This window comes from Prunus mume, linkage group LG2, assembly GCF_029339155.1.
Source record: "Prunus mume cultivar Tortuosa linkage group LG2, ASM2933915v1, whole genome shotgun sequence".
Taxonomy (NCBI): domain Eukaryota; kingdom Viridiplantae; phylum Streptophyta; class Magnoliopsida; order Rosales; family Rosaceae; genus Prunus; species Prunus mume.
Genome location: NC_142699.1, coordinates 981,023 through 992,912, shown reverse-complemented (window position 1 = coordinate 992,912; position 11,890 = coordinate 981,023). Strand labels below are relative to the sequence as shown.

Here is an 11,890-nt window from a genome sequence, read left to right as displayed (position 1 = left end):
CAGATCGAAATAATGGCACTATTACGTCATCCGAAGGAAAATACTCCCCCACGTTGTGATCCGGTGGAACCACCTCCTCCAATGATGGAATTGTCCTTGTATTCCATTGTGTCGGATTATGAGAACCAAGAATATTTCAATTGTATGATGAGTAAGTAGGTATTTCAATTGTATGATGAGTGAGATGTGAATTTTATAATAAATATGGACACGTGGCAACCGAAAATTTTATGGGAGTTTCACTAAAACACCCAAAATGGGGGCTGAAATTATAAAAAAACCCAAAACCCAAAATACTTTATAAACACACCCAAAACCCATCATTACACACACTCAAAACACATTTATAAACACACCCAAAAAATATACAATTGTTGATTTGGGGGTTGATTTTGGATGTGTTTCTATGTTTAAATAGTGTTTGAGTTTTTTTTATAAATACATGTCTAGGATTGGGTTTATTTATAAATTTGTAAAATTTTATTTGAAAATTTTATCCGAAAAATGTTATCTTAAATTTTAAATGAAAATTTTATAATAAATAGTGACACGTGACAACCGAAAATATAATATAAAAAGCTTATCAAAATTAATGGTTTAAAGTATAAAAAAAAAAAAAAAAAAAAGAAATGAAGTACAATGAATAGTAATTGCCTTAGACTTGCCCTCATGGGTGGAACCACAAATGCAAAGGCTGACACTATTCACGTGAATAGTGGCAGCTCTTACTTGCCCTTGCCTTAGACTTAGCCCTTGTGGGTGAAAGTGCTCTAAGAGGGTTCAGGAGCCCTGGTTTCACACTATTTTAAGTAGAAGAGTTCAAATATGGCTCAAAACTAAACACCACAAGATGCTAGAGGAAAGACCATGAGATTTTAGAGGTACGTAACATATTAATGATAAAATAGGATGCTTAGTTGTATTTGAAGTATTAGTGTGACATCAAACGACATTGTTTTACTTTATAGTTATTAATTTGCTAGTTTCGACATCTCCAAAGCAAATATTGAAGAGAGAAAAATTTCACAGTAAATCAATTTGAGAGTTCAATTTTTTCATCATTTTTTTTTTTTTTGGGAATGTTTACCTTTGGTCTACCTCGTTTTCTCTAGTGATACTAAAAAAAAATTATTAAATTAATATCTAATTGCATTAGTTTATACTTTATAGATATTAATTTAAGTGTATTAAACATGAAAAATATGTATGCAAGTGTACAATATGAGTATTAAAGGTGAAAATGCTAAATTCTTTATACGTGTAATAACTCTGGAAAACTAAAAACAGGATAATAGAGACTCGAGTAATGGCCTAATAATAATGGATAATACTCTAAACTATTGATAAACAAAAATCGGGGAAAAACAATTTAAAAAAGAAAGATAACAGCATCTATGTGAAGAGTATAGCAGCACGACTATACGCTTTATAAAAATAAAAATAAAGGATCCCAGTACAGCCACGCGTCTATACACTTTTTTTGAAAACAAAAATTCCATACGGCTATACTATTTGTTTAAAACAAAAGGACTCGTGTAGCTCCTAGCCACGTGTCAAAACAGTATAGCCGTACGACTATACTACGGTTTTTTGTAGGAGTAGTTGCGATTTGGTAACTGCGAATTTTTGCCCAAACCGCAAACCAACCGACTATTTGCGATATGATGATTTTTGAAACCGCAAAAGCAGACGGTTACCGTAAATTAGCGATTTAAAACCGCAAGTTCTTTTTGTGTCATAAAAACCAATCTTCCACATTTTAGGCCTAATTTTGATGCTTTTTTTGAAGCCTTTTGATTTCAAGCATACTTTAACCCAAAAATATAAATTCACAACCTCAACTTCTCAAGCATATATAAATTCTCAACCTCCTCAACTTCTCAAGCATTTACAACCTAAAAAAAATTAAAGTTGCAATTCCAAGCATTACAATTAAAGTTAAACTTCTCAAGCATTCACAACCTCAACTTCTCAAGCATTCCAAATCCAAATCCTTTAAACTTACAAACCAAAAGGAAAATGCAATGCAAAATGAATTAAAGTTACAACCCAAAGGAAAAATTCAATTCAAAGTTAATTAAAGTTACAAACTAAAAGGAAAATGCAATGCATCAATGTTACAAATTAAAGTTACAAACTCAAGTATTGGTGGTGGTAAGTGGATTTGAAGGACCCCGTTGTTTTGTTTGAGCACCAATGCTATATAAAAAATGCAATTTTTATTTATTTATAAATATAGTCGCGGTTTGCAGTAATCGCAAGTTTTGAAATCAAATACCGCAAATGCGGTTCGGTTCTTCATACCACAAATGCGGTTTGGTTTCCCGCGATTGCAGTTCCATTGCAGTATATTGTCAGTTAGTTTTTGCAGTTTTTCGGTCTAAAATGCCACCCCTAGTTTTTTGTATAAACAGTATAGCCGCGCGGCTATACTATTTATAAAATAAAAATAAATAAAAGAGGCCCCAGACCTGGCCGCTGTTATACCTTTTTGTTTGTATATGAAGAATCGTGGGTATAGTCCCGAGTATAGCCGCGTGGCTATACATTTTTCCGTAGAAGAGTTCAAATCTCGCTCAAAACTAGGCACCACAAGATGCTAGAGGTAAAGACCATGAGATTCTAGAGGTACATGACATATTAATGATAAAATAGGATGCTTATTTATATTTGAAGTATCAGTGTGACCTAAAACGACATTGTTTTAGACTATTAGTTAACAATATCTTCACATAAAAAATAAAACAAAGAATCTGAACTCCATAAGTATGCTAGGAAACTTAGAAAAGGCTTTTACTGTCACTTAACATCAACTATTGGAGACTTAATGGAGCCAAAAGGATACATTTCTCCAAGGACACCCAAACTGCTGCTGCCCATTGTATTCATACTCACAGCAGATATTGCCGGGTTAGGGAAAACTTCGAAAGGGTGCTATAGTTGTCACTTAACCTCAACTGTAGGAGTCTCCTTGGAGTCAGAAGGATCAACATATCTCCAAAAGAATGCCAGACTGCTTCCCATTATATTCATAATCACAGCAGACAATGCAGCGGGTAATGCAACCATTGGCGAGGTGAAATGAGAAGTGGCCAAAACCACACCCAAAGAAGAATTTTGCATACCAACCTGCAAATGTCAAACATGTAAACGAAGGATTAGTATTGCATGCCTACCAAAATTTATGAAAGTTTTGACATTTTCAACCTGAGTATAAAACAATGAAGATCTTCTATGGACTTACAATAAAGTTTAAGAAGATAATTTTTATATCTTTATTACCAATTTGACCAAAGCCGAAACAAAACTGGAACACAAGGATTCATAGAAAGCCAGATCATGTCTTAAGGTTTACATTCTATTTGATTAATACCTCAATTGATATTGCTCGTCTTTGTGCTTCTCTAAACCCGCAAACAGCTGCTGATATATACCTGCAAATTAAGACTCTCCTTGATCAAAAAAGACTCCTCAAGTTGCACATTTGCACCGCAAAAACTCCAAAACAAACTAAACAAACAGGCCCAGCACCACAACCTTAAAGAATATTTGTATAAGTGCAAACTCTGCCAACAATGCTTGGATACAAAACTAGATTCTATCTTCATATGTAAAATTAAAATCCACATAGACAAAGAAGATTGAATATATACTTTCTTACTGCAATAGCTTTCATGGATATGAAGTCATAATGACAGCAAACTATAGATTCTCAACTGTTGCTTACAAATTATGTTACTTTTTTTTTCTTTTCAAAGTATAGTTAACTTCACTCTATGATTTATATATCAAACTTGACAGAAGCTAAATCAAACAGCAATAATACATTAATACAAGGCTACAACGTAATTTTTTTTAGAATTTTTGAGCTAAAATTAGAGTGATTCTTTACATATACATACTGAAAAAATGTATACATTACCTTGAGGTTTTTCCACAACACACTTAACAATTAAAGTCACAAACAGTTAAAGGCAACTTACCCAACAAAGAAACCAGCAATATGTACTAACAGCACAGAAAGAATAACCACCCCAACTTCTCCAGATAACATTGTCTGAGCACGAGCCATTAGAGACAGATCAGCCGGCAATGTTACAGCAACCATTGAAGCTTTGAGACGGACAACATTCTCAGAGAATACACTGGCCCACAAAATAAAATCTAGTAGTTTGAGAAAGAGAGCATATTTGGAAAGAACCACACGCAAGACAATCATATTTTACATATAAGTAATTAAAAAGATATTTATATGCATAACAAATGTACCTGCATGCAAGCAGTGATGCAGCTAGAACAGCAAAAAGTGGTGCAAAAGGTATCACAATTTTAACCACTGCAGGAAATGCACTCTGCATATAAGAACCTAACAAAATTGGAGCAACAACGACCTACAGATGACAGAATAGAGACCATAAGCCCCAGCTGATGGATAATATAATATTACTGAAGTTTATTATATTTAACTTAACCTGAATGGTGCTGATTGACAGTTTCGCAGCATCCACAGGGACGTAAGTCCCTGCCAATATCTTTGTTAGTAGAGGAGTCAGGGCTACTGCCCCAAGAGTTGTGCATACCGTCATTACAATAGAGAGAGGAACATCCCCTTGAGCAATTAAGGTCACCTGAAAAGCTATCATAAAAAGCATTGAATGGAGTATCTCACAATTTGAAAATATTAAGGCATTGCGTTCAAACAACACTAGATCCATAACTAATTTCAAGTCTATATTAAAAGGAAATACAAAGTTTCTTTTAGCAAGATTGCATTTCCAGTTTAGAATCACCTTTGTATTAAAAATAAAAACTAGAGAAGTTTGTTCAGAACATAAAGGCATTGTTCAAAGATTACTGTCTTTTTCTACTAATGGTGATTAACCAGTAAGGGAGTGACCACAAAGAAGCACAGAACTTTGAAAAGTTTCATTCAGCAAAACAGGAAGGGGGAAGGCAAGGACTGAAAAATATAATAAATACGAAAACCCTAATGATGCAGAATGCATGTGATTAGTTTTCCTAAATCTATTTGGATGAATTATTATTAGCTTTCTTTATTCCATTTGGATTAGTTATTACTTCAGTTAAGGATTCCTTGTTGTTGAAGGATCTCCTATTAGTTAATTTGCTTTCCTATTTCTTAAAGTTTACTTTTCCTTTTCCTAGAGTGCAAAGGGTTGTGCCTCTGTAAATAGAGCAGTTTGTAATATTTTAAGGCAGACTTGATTAATGATAAATTTCCTCACTGATTCCTTCCCTTTCCCTTCGTCCCTTTGTCCCTTCAATCTCTGATTCTTCTCCTTGATCTCCCTTATCCTAGACGTTCTACATTACCTAAATTAGGAAAGAATTTGGGAAAACATAAAAACCTAACCTAATTGGCCACCTGGCATGCAGTCTGTCATACCACCAAACCTAATTGGCCACCTGGCATGCAGTATGTCATACCACCAAACACATGATTTTAGGTAATAAATTTTTTTTTGCATAAACCAAGCACAGCTGAGACTATGATTTGTGACAAATGGTCGGTAATGGTGAATTAGAACGGAAGTTAATAAGTTAGAAACAGAAAGAGTGAAGGAAGAGATGGCAAAATCGAAAATGGTCAGCCTGATAATTTGACTATACAAAATGGTACTTCTGGGAGTACATCAGAAAAAAATGATGTCACCAGTTTGTCATCGTTAGAAGAAATGGTGAGAATAAAGACCATCATCCATTGTGAGCAAAAAGATGGTACCTTAAGCATTAAAGCATGCCCAAGGTAGAGCAAAACAGGAAACAGGAATTAAGAATTGAATTGTACAGATTTCTGTGTCGTTGAAAATGCTTCTTTTTTTTTTGGGGTCCCTCTACACCTATTTGGGGTAAGAATTCATTCATTATATCCAGAAAATTTAATATACTTCTAATAGTTATGGCATATGTACTCATATCATTTGACAGATTCAAATAATTAAGCCTATGTTGGTATAAGCAGTAGCAAGCTATCTCTAAATGTTACCAACCAACTGATCATTCTTTTGGCTTTAAGAATCCTTAACCTTGCTTCAGTAAATTGTAAGCATTGTTCAGGAACAAATTAAGAGGAAAATAAACAGGTTCATTGCCCTTTAAAAAGAGAAGTTAAAATGCTAGAAAAGTTTATCCTGGTGGATATGCTCCTTAAAGACAGAAAATCATAATGAAAATAAATCTATTAAATGCAACCAAATACTTTTACATTCTGCACAAAAATACGAGGCATCGTCACTAACTACATTGAATTAGAAAATTACTAATAGAGCCATATCATTGTCAATCAGAACATCAAGAACTCTGGAAAATGTGCTTTATATGAGTTAGGAATGGATGTAAGCTGAAGAAGAAACAAAACTAAACAAAACTTACCACATTGGAGGCAGTACCTCCAGGGCAGCAGCCAAGCAATATTAAACCAACTGAGAGAGACGGTGGAAGCCCAAATATTTTAGCAACAAGTGTTGCAAACACGGGCATAATAGTGTACTGAGCAACACATCCAAACAATATCTGAACAAAAGTGACAGATAAGAAACTATTAACAGGAGTACACATTTATATTAGCAGCTCTTTGTGGAGCAAAGATAGAGTTACACTTTCTTCATGAGCAACACAATTTATTTGACAAAAACCAATATTGGCAGAACCATCTTAACTAAAAAGTAATTAGTCACTTGAATACATAACTCACAATAAATACGTTAAAGCATTAATTGCAAACTGGGAAAAGTCAATTTGATAACAAAGTTTCTAAACATAAAATTGAACTGTATCTGATTAAAAAGAGAAAACAAGGTACACATAAAATGCCAAAAGGTAAAGCATTCCCATTATCAAATCAATTTACCAAGAAACCCCAAATTAAAATGCAGTTCTGTTCAAGACAAGACTTACTGAAAGGGGTCTTTGGCGGAACAAGCCAAGCAAGTCCTTATACTCCAAAGTGAGACCCATTGACAACATTATCAACCCAAGAGACAAGGTATATGAAGCTGGGCTTCTCTCAACAAACCATGAAAAAGCAGAGGGTTTGAGGCAAGCAACAACACCCCCAGCAGTCACATAGAAAGGGTACAAGCTTGCTGCAGTGGACAGTATGTTTTCCCATCTGGGTTTGCCTGGAGACACAGCAAAGTGTTCAGAATTTTCTTGAACAGCTCTGATTGTTGGTAAAGTTGTGAGCTTTGGTGGCGGAAAATGTGAAGGCGTTTTGGGTCTAACAGAGATTCTTTGGTGGGTTAAGTTGGGAGGTGAAGTGAAGCAACTGAGTCTGAAAGCGAGGGGCATGGTTAACTTAAGATTATGGTTAATCTATCACTCAGTCTATAGAGTAATTTTGGAAGAAAAGAAAGAACAATGCGGTTCTAGTCTTCTTCTAGATTTTGCATTCGGTGATTTTTGTTGTAGTTCTTCAGAGTAATGATTTGTGGCACTGACAGTCAGCGGGACACGCAAAGAGGCTGCTTCCTGCTTCTGTCTTCCTGGTTATGGCCGTTAGCGGCTTTGTGGGCTCTCCTTTGTTTCTCATGCGTGTGATGTGGGTTCATTTGGGCTTTGTACACTAATTTCGGCTCGTATGATAATTATTTTAATTTTAATTTTTAAGTTTTTTTTAAAAAAATAATGTTACGCTTACCACATTTATATATTAATTTTCATACCACTTTATATGACAGATGAGGTGGACAACCATATCAATTAAATTAATTTAACATTTTATTTTCTTTTATGATTTATTGATACTTTTAAATAGATGTGGTTGTCACTTCATCTACATAATGTGATATAAACGTAGTAAGAGTAGCACTACTCTCTTTTTTTCCTTTTCTTTTTGGCTATAATATAGAGGAAAATGAGAGTGAGAATAAGAGTGATGATGAGAGGAACAAAAATGAAAATAATTTCAAATAGATTTCAGTTTTTAATTTTTGTTTTCACTTTGGTTACTACTCCCTCCATCATTTCCTCTCATCTTCCTTCTCAATCTCATCTCCACTCTCATTATTCTTCCTCTTTTTCCTTTATACTCTAGCACAAAAAAAAAATGAAAACTAAAAAATAAAATTGAAATGATAATCAAACGGACAGTATAATTTTTTGAAAGTCACACATATCATTCGTTCTTTGTCTTTCTTTATCAAATTTTTCTTCTATTTATTATTATTATTTACCATGGAGAAGTACTAGAGATCTTTTTTTCTTTTTTCCTTTCGTATAGGTCCGTCCTTTCCTACAATTAATTTAATTTTGTGCCCTTGAGGGTTGAAGTATAAGCCATTTTTACCAAGTATATATAGGTCATTCTTTTACTTTGGTATATGTCCTTTCATCTATAATTAATTACATTGTGTGCCTTTAAGGCTTAAAAGTATACTTTATTTTGCACACTTATTTTTTACTTTGGTACAAAGTCATTTCATATAATTAGTTATGTTTTCCACCCTTGAATCTGAGAATATTTCATTGTTCAACCCAACACTTGTGGGATATTGGAATGTTTTCCATCCTCAAGTTTTTCGTTATATAATTTCGCTTGCAGGCAGATTGCAAATTTTATGCTGATGCAGACAATAAATTTGCACCAAATGGAAAAAAAATTAAAAATTAAATCATAATGAAAGGCGGCCAACCATTCTTATCCATAAACTAAAAAATATATATTCAGGAAAAAAAAACACACATGATTTTGAAGAAGTTCTGAAAGTCACATTTGATAGATTCTTGCCCAAAATAGGAAAAAAAATCAGTCTTTGGTTTCTTCATTGTGGCAAGCCTGCCTTTCCTCACAGCATTTGTATGAATGTAATCATCATAATGTGACTTGTTCAAATGGCTAATTACATAGTCAATACCGACTTTGTCTGGAATGGTAGATAGCAATTATAATTTACCAAAAGTCAGGCAACTTCTGAGATGCCTTTAAAAGTTGACCCTTTTTTTTCTTTGACCAACAACATGGAGATGACAAAAGGAAGCAGTTGCAATAGTCTTGAAGGAATCAAATCAAACTACACATGTCATTAGTTTATTCATGATCTGCCAAAGCTAAACTTAATTAATAATTCAATTAAGAGAGATGTCAACAAAGAGTAAACAACCCTTCCACGCAAAACAGAGGGGTAGAAGTGATTAAAAAAAAAATTAAGTTAAAACAACAAAACCAATGATAATTTATTTGCCAGATGTAAGAGGGTATCCAATGCCATGTCTTTTGGTGGGGAAGACCACAAACAGCAAGCTGCAAATAAGCCCAATACCAACTGGAACAATGTTCAAAACCTCCTGAGTCTCATGCCCAGGCGTAGGGTAGAAGCAACCCACAACATTCTTGTCCCTCAAAGCCACAGCCCCAAACACAAACACAGACAAAACTGCATGAACCAAATCCATGAACCTTATCTTGTACTTGCTCAAATCAGGCAGACCTGAACCTGAGGCATCCGGGTAGTCAAACAAAAATAACCCCTTGGTCGTTGCCAGGCCGTAGTAGACTTGTCCATCAGAGGCCTTGACGCTGTCGGTGAGGGACGCGACGAAACACGAGAGGGCAAAGAGGAGGAGCAGGATGAGGGTCATGGGGCGCGTAGCGGAGTCACAAGAGCCGTTGCTGGTGAAGATTGGGATGAGGAGTTGGAAGGCGAGGAGGGTGCCTGTTGGGAGGAGGTTGGCTAGGTTTGCTGTGCTTGTTAGGGTTTGGGAGATGGCACGTTGGGAGAGGGTGGGTTGTGGCAGTTGAGGGCTTTTCGGGGTGTCAGGTTCCGATTCGGAGCTGGTGGTGGAGGCTGGTGGGTTGGTAGTAATGGAAACTGCATCTGATATCGATGGTTGCTTTGTAGGTGTTGGTCTTGGTCTAAGAGACATGTTGGACTGTGGCGGAAGATGTGGTGGTGTTGGCGGCCGCGATTGTGGTGGCTTTGAGAATTGTTAGTATTTAGAGGAGACACTTGGCGTATGGGGGTAGATTAATGGTTTTGATGATGGTTAGGGAGAGCTATATTATATATAGCGAGAAAGAACTCTGGTTAGGTGGATGGAAAATGATAAGAACGTTACGTTAGTTGTTGTTGCTTGTCTTGGAAGGTGGTTGTTTCCATGAGTTTCTTGTTAGGTCAAGCTTTTGACATCTTCAATGTTCACGGGCTGTATATTCTCACATGTTCATATGCGTGACGTTATGTATCTGAATGCATATGTGCAATACTAATTAACAATGTCATTTTAGTCATGTTCACCAATTTTGACAATTTATTTATACAATCTTGACAAGTCATTTCCCATCTTTTAATTAAGCTAGCACGGAATCTTCTGCTGTATATTATCTTAATATAAACTTCGTGGTCATTAATTTTTATTTTATTTTTAAGGAAGAGGATACCACTTTATTACAACTCAGAAAAATAAAATTCATATCATGGATTTGAGCTTGTTTCTTGCAGGATCAACTTCCATGTATAATTGTGCTTTCACTAATCTTGAGGAAGTATAATTAAAGGGAAAATTTTCAAAATGTCACATGAACTTTTACACCAATTTTAATTTGTCACTTTAAAGAAAAATTTAAGAAAAACATCACCTCAATTTTTCAAAATCCATGAAATTGCATTTGACACTAACACACCATCCAATTTTTCATCCAAAATTTTGCTTGTGCAAGGGGTCGGCATATTAAACTTTTCAAGACCCAAACCTTACTTCAAGCTCCTTATTCCAGAAAGAGGGTTGAAATTGGGGGATGAGGTTTAGCGATGCAATAGTGAACACGTTTATCCTAGGGTGAAATGAGTAGACAGAAAGACAGTGGTGACTAGGTCTCACCTCGAATACCATTTTAGGTGGATAGAAATGTCCAATCGCTTTGAATTTTGGATATTTTGAAGATGTAGACCTTAGGAACCAGTTTTACGAAGACATTTCAATAAAAGAGGAGTTGAAACTGCCATGCAAGGACAAATCCGTGCATAACACAAAACACAAGGTTTGTGATGAACAGCTTGCACGTAAATTTCGTTTGAGGTAGCTTTACTTCTTCGATTGGTCTAATTTTTTTATATGTTCTATTAGTCCCGATGAACAAGTTTGAAGAAGGAAGGATTTTGTTTTGAATTGAGGAGAGTGGGTTCTGAAGCAGTTAAAAGGACTAACGTGAAGAAAGAGAGCTGGAGCTCTCAACTTGGAAGATAATGAGAAAAGTGTGTGTTGTGTGAGAGTTATCAATGGTCAAACTTAGGAATCATAAGGAACATATTATTTATTGACACTTTTTAATTGATGTGGTTATTCACTTCATCTGCCACATTAAATAGTATGAGAATGTGGTATACAAATGTGATAAAAGTAGCATTATTCTTTAAAAAAAAAATGTATTATTAGAAGAGTCAACAACTTTCAATTCCTAATGCAACACAAAAGAAAGTGACATTTCTTAATACTCATTTCCCAATATTCCTAACACGAGAATTAATATTTACCATTTATATCTCGTGGGATTAGACATGTGCATTTTATTCTAAAGAAGTTTATTTTGCGAACCAAACAGGCCCTTAAAGATGGGAGAATCAATATAGGACATTAATCCATTAATAAACACTTAGTGCCTGTTTGACATTACTTATTTTGAGTGATAAGTGAAAGTGAAAGTACTTTCTCTTTTATTAAACATTTTAACAGAAAAACAATTTCAACATAATGCATTTCTTAGTCATTATACACAACTCACCGCACTTTCATAAAAAAAAAAAATTAATAAGTACTTAGAAATTGATTATTGTACCAATAACACTTTTAACAAATAGTTTACCAAATGCAAAACTGTTTTCTCTTATAGCAAATCTGACAACTATTATTTTTACAATACAGCAATGCCAAA

At 34.8% G+C, this 11,890-nt stretch overlaps 2 protein-coding genes across 2 annotated transcripts; both read right to left on the bottom strand.

Moving 5' to 3' along the window:
- Window positions 1–2,639: 2,639 nt before the first annotated feature.
- LOC103319048 (putative sodium/metabolite cotransporter BASS2, chloroplastic) lies at window positions 2,640–7,544 on the bottom strand. Its single transcript, XM_089045974.1, has 7 exons — window positions 6,919–7,544; window positions 6,394–6,534; window positions 4,473–4,628; window positions 4,270–4,391; window positions 3,984–4,145; window positions 3,374–3,434; window positions 2,640–3,129 (listed from the first exon to the last, which is right to left on the bottom strand). Exons 1-7 carry the CDS (start codon window positions 7,309–7,311, stop codon window positions 2,944–2,946), a joined length of 1,221 nt encoding a protein of 406 aa, XP_088902100.1. The 5' UTR covers window positions 7,312–7,544; the 3' UTR covers window positions 2,640–2,943.
- Window positions 7,545–9,067: 1,523 nt separating this feature from the next.
- On the bottom strand, window positions 9,068–10,094 carry LOC103319023 (protein DMP3). The gene has a single exon (XM_008220515.3). The coding sequence runs from the start codon at window positions 9,883–9,885 to the stop codon at window positions 9,196–9,198; it is 690 nt and encodes a 229-aa protein (XP_008218737.2). The 5' UTR covers window positions 9,886–10,094; the 3' UTR covers window positions 9,068–9,195.
- Between the last annotated feature and the right edge of the window lie 1,796 nt (window positions 10,095–11,890).